Below are 17,195 nucleotides of genomic sequence, written 5' to 3'. Positions count from 1 at the left end.
GCATTTTCAAACTTCAGAGTATTGACGGAGCAACATCAAAACACTCGAATAGAATACCGGTACTTATAACAAAAATTTAGGGTGGATTGCACAGATGCCGATTGAAAAGTAATCACCGATTGCCTTAATCGGCGATAATTTAATCAGCGAGCAAGGTCACCTAGTGACTCTGTGGTACAGATACGGATTCGCCTGTAAGTTATCTTATCGCGGATTACTGACGCAAATCGACGCAAATGACTTACGTTAGCAATCAGCTGTTTTCGGTCGGTGGCGGTATGAACTGTGTCGTCATAAGGGAGAGATGCGATCTTCATAGATGTGTAGCCTATGTTTAGTTGATGTCAGTGAAGTTGTTGTATGAGGTTTATTCGTTGCAGATCTAACTAAACTGTTGCCACTGCATAGTGCTAGGTTATGAACGCCAAGCTTCCCCTTCTACTGTAGAAAATGCGAAGCCAGAATAAAAACGTTTCGAGGTTATGATAAAATGTATTGTAGGACTAGACTACCAAAATCATCGTCTTATACCGGTGTAGCTATGCCAGAAAATTTACATATCCTACTGCAAATTTCGTATATTGCATGGCATTTATCTAACTACGTTTAATAAGGAATTTCATTTTCCGTTTACACGTTTATTGATGCAGTCGTCGCGATAGCCACTTCACCGATGTGAATATTTATAAATTGAGTTCATACAAAACATCTGTGTAGATTCTGCAGAACATACATTAGCATCAGATTTCTCCATACCAATTGGTTCTGAAGGAGTGTAGAAGTATATTTCAGCCATTGCAAGGATTTAACTGTTGTGCAATGTGGAGATGTTATCCTACAATAAGCATATGCATATTTGCTCAAATGCTGTGAAAATAGGTATGCATTTATGATACAATTTTGCAATGCAAAGTTAACTGCTGTTACCCAGTTGAGTAATCTTGTTAGCTGACAACCAAGCCTCTCTTCAGTTTATCAATAGTTTTACAGTGACCAAAAAATTCAATACAACCTGTTTTAATAGAAAGCTACACCAATATAGTCAAATAACAACCGAGAAGAACAATGGATCCATACCTCGATGTTCTTGCTACGCTCCGGAGGTTAGAGAGTCTTGTAGAAGAAAGAGTGCCAAGAAGATTGGTCAAAGACAGAGCCAATCCACTGGAATGTCTGACTGATGAGAAATTTGTCGATAGGTATCGGCTGTCAAGACAATCCACTGTGGATTTACTGTCCATTATCAAAGATGATTTGACGTATGAAAGTAGTCGATGTCATGCTATCCCGCCCCACTTCCGGCTGCTTGTCACCCTTCGCTTTTTTGCTGCGGGTCATTTCCAAAGGACTGATGGTGATTTGATACCAATGGATAAGAGCAGTGTTTGCAGGATTGTACATCAAGTGTCGAGGGCGATAGCTGGCAAAAGACATGTTTTTATGAAATTCCCTTCAACACCACAGGAAGTGCGTGCCCAAATGAACGCGTTTTATGAGGAACATCAATTCCCAGGAGTAGTTGGCCTGGTTGATGGTACCCATGTCCGAATTTGCAGTCCTGGCGGTGACAACGCTGAATTGTATCGTAATCGAAAAGGCTATTTCTCAATTAATGTACAACTTGCCTGTGATTCCAATATGGAATTCATTCATGTGGTATCAAGATGGGCAGGAAGTACCCATGATAGCAGGGTCCTTGAAAACAGTACTCTTCCCATGGCAATTCAAAAAACTGATGGTGTTCTACTTGGAGACAGTGGCTATCCGTGCTTGCCATACCTCATGACCCCTATTTTAAATCCATCCACTCTGTCGGAATCAAGATATAATAAGTCCCACATTGCCACCCGTATTAAAATAGAAAGGACTTTCGGGGTATGGAAACAAAGGTACCGATGTTTAGCAATACCTCTTCGTACCAAGCTGCAAAATTCTTTCACAATTATTGTTGCAACTGTTTGCCTGCATAATTTTTGTATGAGGCGGAGGGAAATTGATCTGAGCGAATACACCGCGGAGGTTAGCGACACCGATAACGTGACAGCACAACCGAGCACGACTTCAGGCAACATGAAGCGGAGAGAGATTGTGCAAAATCACTTTTCTTGAGTGTCTATATCAATTCATCTATTGTTTGAACATCAATAATCACACATTCAATTCCTGGTCAATTACTTTTATTACCAGATCCAGTATGCTTTACTCAGAATTGGACAACTAGAAAATTAGCACAGAATTATAGATATGGTAGGTAGTTTTGTAATTAAATTAGAATGGGGATATCTGAATATGTCAAAATTTGGAAATTGAATCGCTTTATTGGAGGTTTCTACTGTAGCATTTTCAGCAAAACCAGAAATTAGGTTGGAATTATATTACCATCATTTCGCACTAACTAGTCTAATTAGACAGCCAATTAACTAGTTGTCCAAGTCTGGTTTTTGTTGTTCTATTTCGTTTCGTCGCTGTATTTTTTCAATTTTGCTGCGTGCAGTTCTTTTGCCATTTCCAGTTTTTGCTTTTTAATTTCCAGTTTCTCCCGTTTGACATGCATCTTCAATTCGAAATACTTCATTCTGATATTGTGTTGCTCCTTGGCCATTTCCAGGACACTCATTTCTGAACACCACATTTTGATCAGCAACATTATGATTAAAATATAATTTTTTCTCTCAACACACCTGGCTTTTCCAGACTTTGAATTCTGGCCCTCTTTTTTGAGACAATCGGTGTCGATCTGTTTGTTTTCTCCGTTTCCTCTTGTATATCTGCATGCAGCAATGAATAAACTGTGGGTTGCAATATTGTTTGCTAATGCTAACACTTACCGGTCTGGTATTCCATCGCAAAGTCTTTCAAGGGTACTGAAGGTAGTGTTACATCGCCATCAACGAAAAGAGCAGCGGTTTCATTTGCTGCAAGAAAAGTACGGATAACAACAGTTGTATCTTGATAGAGCATGTTGTTGTCAGTCAAAACAACCTCCAATCTTCTATTTGAAGTATTCGTGTGCTGGAGTGTCTTTATTTTAATCCAACCAAAATACATAACACACAGCAGTGATGGTGGTACAGAAAATATGCTTGCACAGTATTCGGCTACGTTGGTACCAACATGAATTGAAATTACTTCCTATACTTACCATCGCTGTTGTGACATGACGAGCCAGCCTCTGTGTTCACATCATCGTTAATGATGAAGGTGCAGATTGAATCCTGGGAATATCCATCTGAATAAAAATGCAATGCTTCAGAAGAACAGTAAAATCTATGAAGGCCTACAAAACTTGTTACTGGACTGCTAATACATGCTTCAGTATGAATCTTTCTCAAATATCTAGAAAATTTTAGTTAGAAATACATTAGAAAAGTTACTTTCAAATTTTTCTTTCATGGTTTATCTTATCATCGCGAAACATAGGAAGGGCGGAAGACTAAAATCATGAATTGAGTGGAGTTAGAATTATCAGTTTGGAATGGGATGAATTGAGTTGACTCGGTTCACCGCTTCAATATGCCAGACTGTTACAAATGAAAATTTGATGCAAGTTCCTCAGCCGTTGGTTGTAATAGTTAGCCTACATATTCAAAAAAATAATGTGCTCACCATTGTTTGGGTAGCTATCCAATACACTATCGTCGTCATACGGATGTTTCAGACTTTCAATTTGAGATGGGATAAGTTCTGAAAAGGGATAATAAATATACCAGTTTTATGAAAACAAATGCAGATTAATCAAGAAGCGGTTCACATTCGAGATTCGCTGAGCAGTGTTCCCCATGTGCCATTTTCGTATAGCTGATGTGCAGCAAACTCTGGATATGGTTAGTTTTTTGGGAATACAAAAAGACAATATATGTATGTTTTTCAAGCTCATCAAAATTCATATATTCGGCTCAAAACGAGCGTCAATATATGTATGAAGCACGCTGCGAGTCACGATAAACACAGATGGAAACAATAAATCAGCTAATGCGAATTTTTCAGAATTGCCAGTCAAGTTACCTACCGAAAACCTTTTCCAAGAGGTCGTCAACTGGAGGTGGCGGTGGGCCACCACCAGTTTTGGCCCGTTCCACGCGTCGTGAGGCATAAATCTTTTTTGCTTTTTGTTTCATATTTTTCCATGCATTCTGGATTTGGCCAGTTGTCCGCGCAGGACCATTATTCATGGCTGCATATTTCTTGCTGATTGCATCCCAGGCGACATCTTTTTGTTTTGTTGTTTTGCCATCTGTCTTTTTGTTTTCCACAGTTGCAATATATTCTTCAATCAATTCTATTATTCGAAACTTTTCTTGTCTATTGAAATTCTCCGTCCTCATACTCTAATTCCAAAGTATACTACCGATTTTTATGCAGCCTGTAAAATGGCATACCGGTAATCATATCATAACGTACTCTCAGCTGTGGTGGGCCTTATTATATGCGCAAACAGTTGTAGTAGTGTCAGAGTACAATAATTTCAGCTAATACCGCAACTGCACGCGAGAGCTTCTACTCAACACCATCTCAGTACCAAGCACAGGTGTCTATAGCCAGCCCAGACAGCAGCCACGCCGCGAAGCACACAGCCGATTAACTTTCTAGACACCTCGTTCGGCGGATAACATTTGACCGATTAAAATTCACGGATTAGTGGCTAATCGTTATCTGTACCACGGAAGGCAGCCGATTACTGACGTTTAATCGACGATTACCACTTAATCGACATCTGTGCAATCCACCCTTAAAGGTATCTAGCCTTCCTACCGCTGGATCTCACCACCCGGTTAATTCAAAGGCATGCACATAGACTTTCATCGATTTGATCCATATCGGGTATTTTAGCATTGATCAAAGCAGACGGACGAGTGTTATACATAGAAAGTAGGCATATTATTCTTGAATATTCCGTAAAAGTGGGATTCGTTCGCTACTAACCACAGGTATTTACCAGGGTTGTAATGACTCGAGTCATGACTCGAGTCACGATTTTCTGATGACTCGACTTGACTCGAGTCATTTTTTCAAAATACGGAAATGACTCGACTCTACTTGAGTCAATCTGTGTATTGACTCGACTTGGACTCGAGTCATTGCGCATGACTCGAACCACGTCATTGGCTCGAGCCAAGTCATTGACTCGAGACTCAGACGGCTAAGACCGACATTTCATTGTAATTCCAAAGCCAACACACTATTGGGATTTCGTCTGTTGGTACTGGTACTTGAAAATGCGACCAGAAACTGCTAAAAGCGAGGAATATTGTTATATTATAAATGCGAACCATTCGATATCACCAAACAGAGTTATAAAAAGTGGGTTTACCAAGAATTTAACTGGAAACTGAGCAGTCAACACAATGACTTGGACTCGGACTCGAGTCATAATTCCATGACTCGGACTCGACCCTCTGCTCGCTGACTTGGACTCGGACTTGACTCGGTGATGAATTGAAATGATTCGACTTGACTCGAGTCAAAACTATAAGAGTGAGATTGACTTGTGAATCGGAGCCTTGTGACTTTGTTACAACCCTGGTATTTGCATCACTTGTTCGTATGGTAATCAATATTGACTGATATTGATGATTGGCGTTATTAAAGAGTGCCGGTAATACATCCGATTGGTCTTAACTATGCCAAAGGTCATATTCATTGTTCGTGACATTCACGTAAGCATAGTATCGAAGACTATAGTTTGCGGAATCGAATCAAGCTGAAATCGACCATGCAGAAACATGACCATTGGGTTCGGGAACAAAACCACCAGACTCGGGCGCTACATGTACAGGTCTGCACGGTGTTACATTGGCATGTCGTATTTCTTCTTTATTAGCGTTTCATTCGATCGAATAATTTGGTGTTATTCCGTTAACCTCATTTAGAATAAAATTGAAGTAAGTCCCTTGTACAATGTACAATTGTACATTAGAATTGTTCAGAATTGACCGACTTTCAAAAAGTCCAGGTTTTCAGTCCGATTCTCATGCCTTATACCTTAAAAACATATTCTGGCTACTTTGTTTTGTAACTCGTCCCCTGCATCCGTGTGCACATTGAGCTGGAAGAATAGCAGCTGAAAAGAGGGGATTCCCCTAAAATCTGAGCATCGCGATTTTACCTAGCCTAGTTAAAGTAGGCTTACCATATTTTGGAAATCCCAAAATAGGACACTTTTTCAGAAATTTCAGACATGCAAAACCGGAGAGGAATTCTCAGAAACTGGTAAATTTTTCCCACTTTGTGATCGGTTGACTAAAAAAAAAAAAGGTCATCTTTACCGCTCAGAGCTCAAAATACCGTTTTTTTCTCCACATTGCTAGGTGGATGACTAAAAAAAAAAAAAAAGATCATCTTTTCCGCTCAGAGCTATATTCGCCGTTTTTCACTCCGAAATACCCGCACTCTAAATCTGACCTAAATTTTCAAAAAAGAGGACAAAAGGGCGTCCTCCGAGGACACTTTGAAAGAAGTTAAAAAAGAGGACAAATCCTTTTAAAAGAGCACGTATGGTAAGCCTAAGTTAAAGTGACATATAACATGGATTTATGCAGCTGTTGCGGTTTGGAGTGCTACAAAACCCCACTATATAAGGCATTCCTAGTTCAGGATATCATTTCCATGTCCCACACTGCCTTAGAACTGCTCAAAACTACCTAAAACTGATAGTCATTTTGTTGGATCACATATCCTACACCCCTCAAACCTACCCGGCACTGTTCATCAATTTCCTGGATCCCCATGTGCAAGAATACAACTGTAAATGTAACATCCACTCACAGCCACATTATAAACATCACAGGAAACGAAAAAATAGGGCAAAGAAAGAGATCAACTTGGCAAAATATTACATAAATCAGGTGGACGAAATGGTTGATTTCGAGAAATACGCATATTTGTTCCGGTGATCTTCCACAGCTTGTAGGAGGCTCGCTCGCTGTTTTTTGTCATCCGTTATGAACGCAGCATAGTGGGTATTCAATTTTAACATACGCTCTGCTGCATCATTAAAGTGCTACAGGAAAAGCACAGGCTGATGCATCATTTGAACTGCTGGAACTTTGGAATTTAACAAAATCTGTTAGAGCTCTTGTGTTTGACGCAACATCCTTAAACACTGGTAAAAACAAAGGTGCGGTTCCGTTACTTGAAGAATTGATTAACAGGAAAGTTTTCTACAATGCCTGTCGCCATCATATTTATGAACTGGTCATTCGAGAGGTTTGGAAGTGTTTGTTTGGATCGACAACCACATGCCCTGAAAACACGGATTTTAATACCTTCAAGAAGAAGTGGAAATATATTGATAAATCAAGAAGCTATAAAACGCTGGAGTTTATTGAAGGCAGCTGGTTGGCGATGAAAGCTGATGAAGCAAAGCAAGAAATAATTCCACTGATGAAACCCAATGATGGAAAGCAGAAAGAAGTCTTGATAAGAGATGACTAAAGAGAATGTGTAACAGGCACCTTAGCGATTTTGGATGACAAATATGTTGATCATCGTTTTCGCAAGCCTGGTGCTACTCATAGCGCTAGATGGATGAGTCAAGTCCTGTACTGTCAAAAAATATTCATGTGGAGTGAGCAAATGGACTATTCTGAAGAGTTCATTGAGAAGTTGGAACGAATCAATACATTCATTGCTTTGTTTTATGTTCCAGCTTGGTTGAAAACTGGTATTGCATGTGACGCACCTTGGACTGATCTCAAATTCCTTCATGACATGAAAAACTTTTCATTATGCGATCTCACTGTTGCTGATGTGGCATACAAGAAATTGCGAAAACATCATTGGTATCTAACTGAGGAAATGGTGGTATTCACAACGTTCTCGGCTAATCCAAAGATTCCTGACAAACTGAAGGAAGCGATGGCTGCTAAATTGCTGAAAATGCCAATCCCTGAAAAATTTCGCAGAGGTAGCCTATGCCTCTCAGTCTGATATCTGACTCTGTCTCTGAGTCAATGAATATGGTCGATTTGATTGGGCCAGAATCGTGGTTTCTATTTGATGCTATACATGTGGAACACGATTGGTTGAGTCTTCCAGTTTCGGAATGGCATAATGATCCGGATTTCGTGACTGCTCAAGAATTTGTGAATACTGTTGAAGTAGTTAATGATGCAGCAGAGCGTATGGTAAAATTGAATACCGACTATGCTGCGTTCATAACGGATGACAAAAAACAGCGAGCGAGCCTCCTACAAGCTGTGGAAGATCACCGGAACAGATATGCAGATTTCTCGAAATCAACCATTTCATCCACCTGATTTATGTAATATTTTGCCAAGTTGATCTCTTTCTTTGCCTTATTTCTTCGTTTCCTGTGATGTTTATTATGTGGCTGTGAGTGGATGTTACATTTACAGTTGTATTCTTGCACGTGGTGATCCAGGAAATTGATGAGCAGTGCCGGGTAGGTTTGAGGGGTGTAGGATATGTGATCCAACAAAATGACTATCAGTTTTAGGTAGTTTTGAGCAGTTCTAAGGCAGTGTGGGACATGGAAATGATATCCTGAACTAGGAATGCCTTATATAGTGGGGTTTTGTAGCACTCCAAACCGCAACAGCTGCATAAATCCATGTTATATGTCACTTTAACTAGGCTAGGTAAAATCGCGACACTCAGATTTTAGGGGAATCCCCTATTTTCAGGAGCTATTCTTCCAGCTCAATGTGCATACGGATGCAGGGGACGAGTTAAAAAAAAAGTAGCCAGAATATGTTTTTAAGGTATAAGGCATGGGAATCAGACTGAAAACCTGGACTTTTGAAAGTCGGTCAATTCTGAACAACCCTATTGTACATACAAAAACTTACCTGTTGTTGAGGAAGAGGAAACGGTTTTTGATATTTCTCTCTGCTGCGGTCGTGTGGTAGGCCTACCGAAAACTCCGAGATCTGTCGTTAAGAATATATTGTAAAGATTCACGCAAAGATTGCCGTCACCATGCTGGTTGGAGCGTACGTATGACGATTATTACTGACCTGCTCATGGCGGCGGCTCAATTGCCAATGGGAATCTATTCCGCCGCCCACATATAAATGTAGTAAAATGACCGCTAGAATGATCACATTCGCACATTCACATAAGCAAAAATCGTCAGCACATTAGCACACACCTACTTACGGGCCTATTTTGAATGCTGTGTTTAAAAAGGGTAGGCAGAGGCACCTTCACTAATCCTGTATACCACTAAATCTATGTTGCTCATGTACTGAAAACAACATCATGGCTTAGTATATTGAGCCGTGGTCAATATGTTTAAAGTCTCTTTACTATATGAGATGATATCGCGATATTGAAATATCAGTGACGACAGTCTTGATTTGTACGGATGATATGTCTACCTGAGGCTGGGTCGATGTATAATGACTGTACTGCAGTGGATGCTGGTAATGTTGTTGCGTCGCCGGCTGGTAATACTGTTGAGGCGCAGGCTGGTATTGTTGATGAGGCGCCGGCTGGTAATACTGTTGAGGCGCAGGCTGGTATTGCTGTTGAGACGCCGGCTGGTAATGCTGTTGAGGCGCAGGCTTGTATTGATGCTGAGGTGCTGGCAATGGTTGTCCAGATGGCGATTGACCTGCGAAGGGGTACGGCTACAGGATTATGCGTTCAAGGTTGAAAAGGGTACGATTCGGCTTTACGAATATTTCGAATTTACCGAAATCACAGAATGTGGCTGGACCTAGAATCAACCTAATTCACAATTTTCTCCCTATTGTCTTTTACCTGTGAAATATGTGACTATTGTATTATAAATCATAATGGTTTGGATTCAAAACTAAGACTAGCACTAGAACTACCGGAACTTCGAACTTCCTAGAACATGGGTGGGCAAACTTTTGAGCTCACGGGCCGCATTCAACATCTAAATCCATTCGCGGGCCGCACTATATAAAATTGAGATCATAAACCAAAACGCAATATTGCTGGTATTTGATTACATAGTGAGGACATGGAGACAATGTATATGCTTATTTGAAACAAACCAAACATTGCTATGATGATGTCGTACAAGCGCCAGAAACAATGGCTAGATTTCATAGACTGGTCGACCTCAATAACCAATTTGTCAAAACTATAGAGATGAAAGTCTGTTTGTTCCGATTCTTAGAACAGGATTGAAATTTAAATCTGTGAGCAGTGATCTGTTAATAGATTTACTAATTCCGCTTTGGGCTCAGTTCCAGGACACACAATGCTGACAGCATCATACCCATGTTAGCTTCAAACACGCTTCTACTATATGTGTAGATTTCGCGCCCCCTTATCGTCATATCACAAAACGCAACCAGGATGCTCTAGCAAACCTAACGAATAGTTTGGTTGCATGGGAGGCTACGACTATTGATGAGAGATTTTTAAATACGAAATTCATACTAAATAAGGAGCAATAGTTATGATTAGTAAGTAAATCGCGCGAAGCGCGAAAAAAATATCAGTTGAGCTCAGCTTCGCGATCCCTTTCAGATGCTTTCATGACCGCAAGGGCCACGCGTCCCCCAGGTTGAGACCCACTGCCTTAGAATTATCATGGTGAAATATACTAAGAAAAAGTCCCTGCATTAATTCGATTCTTAGTACGCATTTTATCGATATTTTTAATAATTTTCTTTAGACTCTCGCGGGCCGCACAGAACGGTGTTGTGGGCTGCATGCGGCCCGCGGGCCGTAGTTTGCCCACCCCCGACCTAGAACTACCTTATGGCTTTCTTGACGCATGTAGAATTTTCTTCGATTAAATGCATTCAGCGGAGCTAAAAACCGGTACAAATCTCAACAAACGGCATCAGAAACCATTGTTTATTGCGCTCACAGCTACTTGCAATATTTTAGACACACCTTAGTGCAACACTTATATAACAAATCGCCGTTTTTTGGTGTAACATGTAAGTGTTGTTCTGGTGCGCATTTGGAATTTGAGCACGTTCTTTAAAAATTTGGAGTAGGTTCCAGATCCGCTTTAGCCACATCACCATTCTTGGTTATTACTGACATATCACAAAGCTTATCAGATAAGATTTGCATAATGCAATCGCGCAACTTATCCTCGATTTGCATATTTTTATAGTATCGGCATTTAGGCAAGTAGAAGATCATGCACATTCTAAGAAAACATGCACGGACCATCGTCGACTTGTTGGTACCCTCATAGAATACTGCCTTGCAACCTGGCCAATAATACCCCCCTGGTTTTGATTCGTTATAACATTTCACCGTCACTGGTATCCTGTTTGTGTTGTTTCTGAAGGAAACAGTTACCTTCGATTGGAGTGAACTCAATGTATATGTGTACAACTTTGATCTCTACACTGGCATCTCGCCGTTACGCTTATCAACAAGATGATAGCTTTGAAAAGTGTGGCTACATGAAGCTGCCTGTGTTCCTTCTGGTTCTGGGTAGCTTCAGGCAACTTTTGACAATAGTGTCAACTGGGACTCCGTTTGCTTCTCCAAGCGTATACACTATACAGCCAAATTCACGTAGCATTGTTTCAAGATGGATTACATCAGACTCTTCACTTTACTATGCTTGGCAAATGTATAGATTCTAGGAGGTGTCCTTTCCTATCCTTGCCTAAATATGAGACGCCCTTGTACAAATACTTGGTAGCAGCTGCGTCTACCATCTGGCATTTTACCCCAATTATTCGCTGCCATTTTGACCATGTAATAAACGAAAACAATATTATATTCATCGAGTCTACACCTTTTTTTACTCCTTATGTCAATAGAAGGCTCATGTCTTCCATAAATCTGTTCCTCGAGAGCGTCTGACTAAACATAATGAACTCATGCCCTCAGTTCTCCTATGCATTCAATTTACTAGATCTAGCTCCCTCTCCCCCCGAAGATCCATCTCGTAGACCAGAGCAAAGGTCCTTTGCCCTTGTACAACCCCATTATATTAATATGGACAATACAGATATCGGCTTGCTCTAATGGTACATTTCAAATATCATGTCCTGTAACACGCTGAGCTTCAGAAATATAATACTACAGATCTTTGGTGACTCGGAACGAGGAAGATCCACGGCCTTCTATTACAAGGGATGTTGTTGCTAACACAGTTACACCAAGTCGATATTAACAAAGTTCTGTTGTTACAAACTACTTTTCTGCGTTCAGCAGATACATAGCCACTTTCAAGAATATGAAACTGCGAAGCCTTAAGGTAGAAAAACTGTAATGCGTCAAAAATGCTACTCGGTAGGTCTAGGTAGTTCTGTGTATAACTGTTTTATTTGTACTAGATGAGGGATGAAAATCATAGGTAAGGTGGCCTACATAAAATAAATAAAAGTTTTAGCTGAACAGCGTAGGATTTGACTGAATGCCAGCTCTTCAAAAATGAAAATGCGTCAAAAAAGCCACTTGTTCGTTCTAGTGCTAGAATACTTCTTTCTTTTATCGCCGACGACTGTACTGTGCTTTTCGAGTTTTCCTAGATTTTGCCACCGTTCAACGTCCACGGAATATGAATTAAAAAAGGACCTTTCTGGAGATGGGCAAACACTTTAAATTAATATTTTGCATTGGATATTGTAGCCTATATATTACTCTCATTATGACTCTTGTTCTGTTCACGCAACAATCAAACGCATGATTTGATACTCTTCTTGCCGACCCAAGCACCGAACTAAAGGTTTCCTGACCCTGATGCGATTACACCGCCGTTTTCAGAGTGCATTGTTCCAATTAACAAGCATTTTTACGATCACAAGAATTATTCCTTCAATTCATATCCAATCGTGCAAAAAGGCAAACAGTATATTCATGCGATACCCTATCCCTCATTTAAATAAAAAACAGGAAACGACGATGAGGGCTACGTTATAGTTTGCCCATTCATCTGGAATACATCTTTGATTTCGTTTTATTTACTAGTGACTGCTCTTTATTATTTGCTTTTACAATTAAGTGATCGGCAATGCCGGGAACATATTTTGCTAAAAAAGTCTCTTCGGCTCAATTAACCACTAGAAAAGGAATGGACGTAGAGAGAGAGAGAGAGAGAGAGAGTGGAATATACACGGACTCGTGATCAACACACACATGATCTGTGCATATGCATACCATGAGCTCATGATAAGCATATGCCGCTTAGACAAGGAAGCTGCAAATATAGCTTGTAGGGCTTTCTAAGTCTTGCACCACCCCTTCATGCTACCCCCAGCAATTCTTGAGCGCCAAGCGAGGAAGTCATGGATACCAGTGTTGCTAATCAGGTCTTTGGTCTGACCCGGCCGGTAATCAAACCCATGACCTATCGATCAAAAAGCCGTATGCTTCATCATTATGCTATCATTATCGGTAGATCGGTAGATAGCATCCATAATTTCAAACCCATCTGTTCTACCAATATTGACATTGGTGGATCTTGATATATCGCCTCTCATGGCAAAATCATTTTGACCCGTGGGGGTTGGATGGGATGATTCACCCAGCCTTTAACCATTTCCCTGCGGCTGCTGCAATCCCTCTGATGATTTTGATTCTAAGATATCACGACCAGTTGAAATATACTTTTACATCGCATACAGCGCATCACATTGGCAAGGTGAATATACTCACCCAAGTTCGAATTACCTTCCATAATTTCAATTAGGTATTTATTATGTTAAAAAGGTTGATATGTGCCTGGTAATGAATAAAATCGGTAACTTGAATTACCGACTCTCTAATCGTTATACGTGAATGCTACCGACCATTATTTCTGACACATCCGCACATTACCAGACGCCTACCTGAAATAATATTTTCTGCGTTGCCTGTGGCTATGCGATAGCTCGCAGAGTGCAAGAAAACGATGAATGTCTCGTTTTCCCGACTTCGTGATCGAAATGGAATATACATATAATAATCAATGACAGGGCTGGGACGTTTGATGTTGGTTTAAACAAATTACAAATACTCTGATTTTTCAACGAATTGTTGTACTATTGTGACGTTTTCAATTTGCGTTGTTACTAGTACACTATGCATTCCAAGGGAGCAGCACTATAAATCAGAAGCATATTGAATTCTGGGATATCTTCTTCAAAATGAAGCAAAAATTCTCAAATCGCAGTATTTATTCCTCGGCGTAAATGACGAGGAACTTTAATAAGTTTTACACATTAGACTTCTGAAATGAAACGAAGACGCAGCGATCATAAATATTCATGAATTTATGTATTAGTAAGGAAACATCGGGACATTATCGAACATAGTTGAATTTGTGGTAGATACAATTGTTCATATAATATTGGATTCCGTGAAAACACATGCGGTGAATTTCCTTCTATTTTATTTTTATTGGGATTGCTGCGCTGATTCCAACTTAAACGTACTGTTAAATCGAATGTCTGAGATGACCAATACTCAATTCGTGCATAGAATGGCTTAAACGCCAACATCACAGTGCAGTTTTAGGCAAGCCCTCCCGAAGACTGTTTGATGGAATTCTGTCATCTCTTCTCGATTTATGACAACGAAGGATCGATGTGACATTTTTGTTGATTCCGGGCACGCCAGGATCAGCGGAAACGAGAAAGCCGACAAGATATCGGAAACAGCCTCTGCCTCGTCGTCCATTATCGACCAGGATTCACCGGTAGTATCGAAACACGAGATCCGTAGGATCATCCGGCGGCACTGCCCGGATCTATGGGACGGAGAATTTCGAGGATCCGACAACGTACATCATTGTGAGATTTTCAATTCATGCATTGGGAATAAAGCGCCGGCACGCAGAAACCGTTCAGAACAAAGTAAGTAATTTTTATGTTTGCAGTCCGGTCACTGTCGTGACTCCAAGATGTTCCCTCGAAATGAATATCCATGTTTTGTCTTGAATTCTTTATTATCAAGCATAAATACATAATACTATGTCGCATTATATTTCTGGTCATAGTTAGAAGCCACTGTTCTAACGACGATATGAGCTGGGATATTTCCATTCGTTCTTTGTCTAACATCGCAACAGTGTTGGGGTGACTCGAGTCATGACTTGACTGGAGTTTGACTCGATTCACCCTATTGTTATGACTTGACTTGACTCGAGTTCCCTTGTAAATATGACTTGACTTAAGTCGGTGTTTCATAAATGTGGATTCGTGACTCGGAGCAACATTTACGAGTCGAATTCAAGTCATCACGTAATCCGTGTTGATTAAAATCGCTGTATCTTTCATATGTTCGGATTTTTTTCGATACGCTGGGGTGACCTGTGAGAGCGACCAATTTCATTCATTCAATGATTTTGCGTTTTACTGAACCTCCATTATTCTATCACGAATAAATTGACTGCAACGAATTGATTGGAATTTACCGTACGTTCTCGAAATAACGGTAGTAGTAGTAATATGATGGTAAAGTATTTTTTCTGATCTATAGACTAGTCATGGTCATTGGTGGCAGGTGCTCACCTTAACCAAACCTCTTGTGTGATTTAAATTGAATTCGAATATAGTTTATATTAGTGGCGAGATAGCGTAGTAGTATAATCCGCTGCTACAACACCAATGGGTTGTGGGTTCGAGTTTGACCGAGGTCGACTCCAGAATTCCTACTTAAGTGTTGGAGGTTTGTCTAGGCTCCTCCTCGCCATCTCATCCGCGTAAGCGGTGTTTTACAAAAAGCCTAGAAGTGGGCCGTGCTACAAGTCGGCAGATACGGAATCAAAAATAAGAAATATAGGCATAATGTAAATGACCAACGTAGTTGACAAACACCATGAATACCACAACCAATAACAATAACAATAGTTTATATTACTCGTCAACCTTGGGCACAGGCCCAAATTGAATCAAATGGCTATGAAATTGGGTTTTATATCATATCAATTCGTTTAAACTATCTGCAGTTTAGTCTTCTATTTTAAATTTTGAAGGAAAATTATAGACGATGGGTACACAGTTGCTTACGTAGTTTAGCAATTCTACGCATGCATGAGATATACAACGCATTTTTTCATGTCTATTTTATTTTATACTCGGTCCTGGATGACGAATGCAATGACTTAATCATACCTCGTACTTCGAAAAGACAACTTGACTTGAATTGTGACGTGACTTGAATTGACTTGACTCAAGTCATCTCCAAAAATCGAGTGACTTGACTTGACTCGAGTCAACTTCGGAAATCGATTGACTTTACTTGACTCGAGTTAAAATGTGCAATGACTCGAAATGACTTGTGACTCGAAGGTAGTGACTTCATCACAACACTGAATCGTAATCTGGCGTTAGTTCTGCGTATGAGTTGCAAGGAATAGAATATATTTACCTGTGAACGCATAAGTTGGAATTTGCTTCCTTATTATTTAATCGTGATTCAAGTTTCGTTGAATGCCGTATTTAATTGATTTATGAAAGTATTTATTACTGAATATTTCAACAGTTGTTAAATACCTCGACTCATAATTGCGTTGCAGGCCGTGTGTTTGACACCCCTGATCTAGACAGACGTTGCTATTAGGGGTTGTGCAGAGCCCTGAAATGCGTCAAAACTGATGTTTAAGCCATAAAAATCCCGAATTTTGCGGTCTGACTTAACAAATTTTGCTTATTTGGTTTTGGCAATATATTTTTTGAAATATACGTAATTTTGAGAATCAACCCACGGGCTACCCCTGGTAAAAGTCCTAATAGGAGGTTAACCTGGGCTCCTCATCGCCGATCCCGCTGTTAGCGCAGAGTCTTTAAAAGTCCAGAGGTAGAATGAGCCAAGCTCAAAATTCGGCAGCAGAGACCAGAAATTGGACGCACCAATGCGAGAGAGAATAAAGAATTGGAGTACGCGTGCAAGAAAAAGACGTCCTCGAGTCCCGAAGCAATGACAATGAAATTTAGGAAACGCACTGTCGTGGCGCACAAGGCCTGAAAAGGCGATGAGCGCAACTATCGTTGTGTGATGATAATATTAATAATAATACCTGATCCAGCTTGCAGAAATTAACACGAATCAGCATTCATTCTTTCCAATTTCCGATACTTCATTCGTCATGCTATTATATTGCTAGTTACGGCAATTATGACAGCAGTTACCAAGATGTTTTGATTGTCTATTCGGTTATATCGCTGCTTACTGAAGTAACGTTTTCGAAAATGAAGAAGTGAAACTGCTGAATGTGACTCAGAGGTCTAGGATGCATATGGAAGTGGAGTATTCAATGACCGTGAATTACCTCGTAAATTTTTCTCCGAGTCACGAAT

The 17,195-nt window shown here is 40.2% G+C and overlaps 2 protein-coding genes across 5 annotated transcripts in view; both read right to left on the bottom strand.

The window, feature by feature from the left end:
• The window catches only part of LOC145453215 (uncharacterized), a 184,652-nt gene that overhangs the window by 15,660 nt on the left and 151,797 nt on the right, over positions 1-17,195 (bottom strand). For all 4 annotated transcript variants that reach the window (XM_080331193.1, XM_080331196.1, XM_080331194.1 and 1 more), the window contains 2 exons: positions 9,342-9,577; positions 8,811-8,891 (listed from right to left, as the gene is read on the bottom strand). In XM_080331193.1, the coding sequence (XP_080187319.1) occupies positions 8,811-8,891; positions 9,342-9,577 (317 nt within the window). The remainder of the gene's footprint in view (positions 1-8,810; positions 8,892-9,341; positions 9,578-17,195) is intronic.
• On the bottom strand, positions 2,161-4,441 carry LOC145454364 (uncharacterized). Its single transcript, XM_080332364.1, has 6 exons — positions 4,010-4,441; positions 3,607-3,684; positions 3,143-3,229; positions 2,829-2,915; positions 2,682-2,768; positions 2,161-2,619 (listed from the first exon to the last, which is right to left on the bottom strand). Exons 1-6 carry the CDS (start codon positions 4,323-4,325, stop codon positions 2,450-2,452), a joined length of 825 nt encoding a protein of 274 aa, XP_080188490.1. The 5' UTR covers positions 4,326-4,441; the 3' UTR covers positions 2,161-2,449.

This window comes from Botryllus schlosseri, chromosome 13, assembly GCF_051294905.1.
Source record: "Botryllus schlosseri isolate E-star chromosome 13, Bs_hap1, whole genome shotgun sequence".
Classification (NCBI taxonomy): Eukaryota; Metazoa; Chordata; class Ascidiacea; order Stolidobranchia; family Styelidae; genus Botryllus; species Botryllus schlosseri.
The sequence above is the reverse complement of the archived record's forward strand: the minus strand, read 5'-3'. Positions and strand labels throughout refer to the sequence as shown.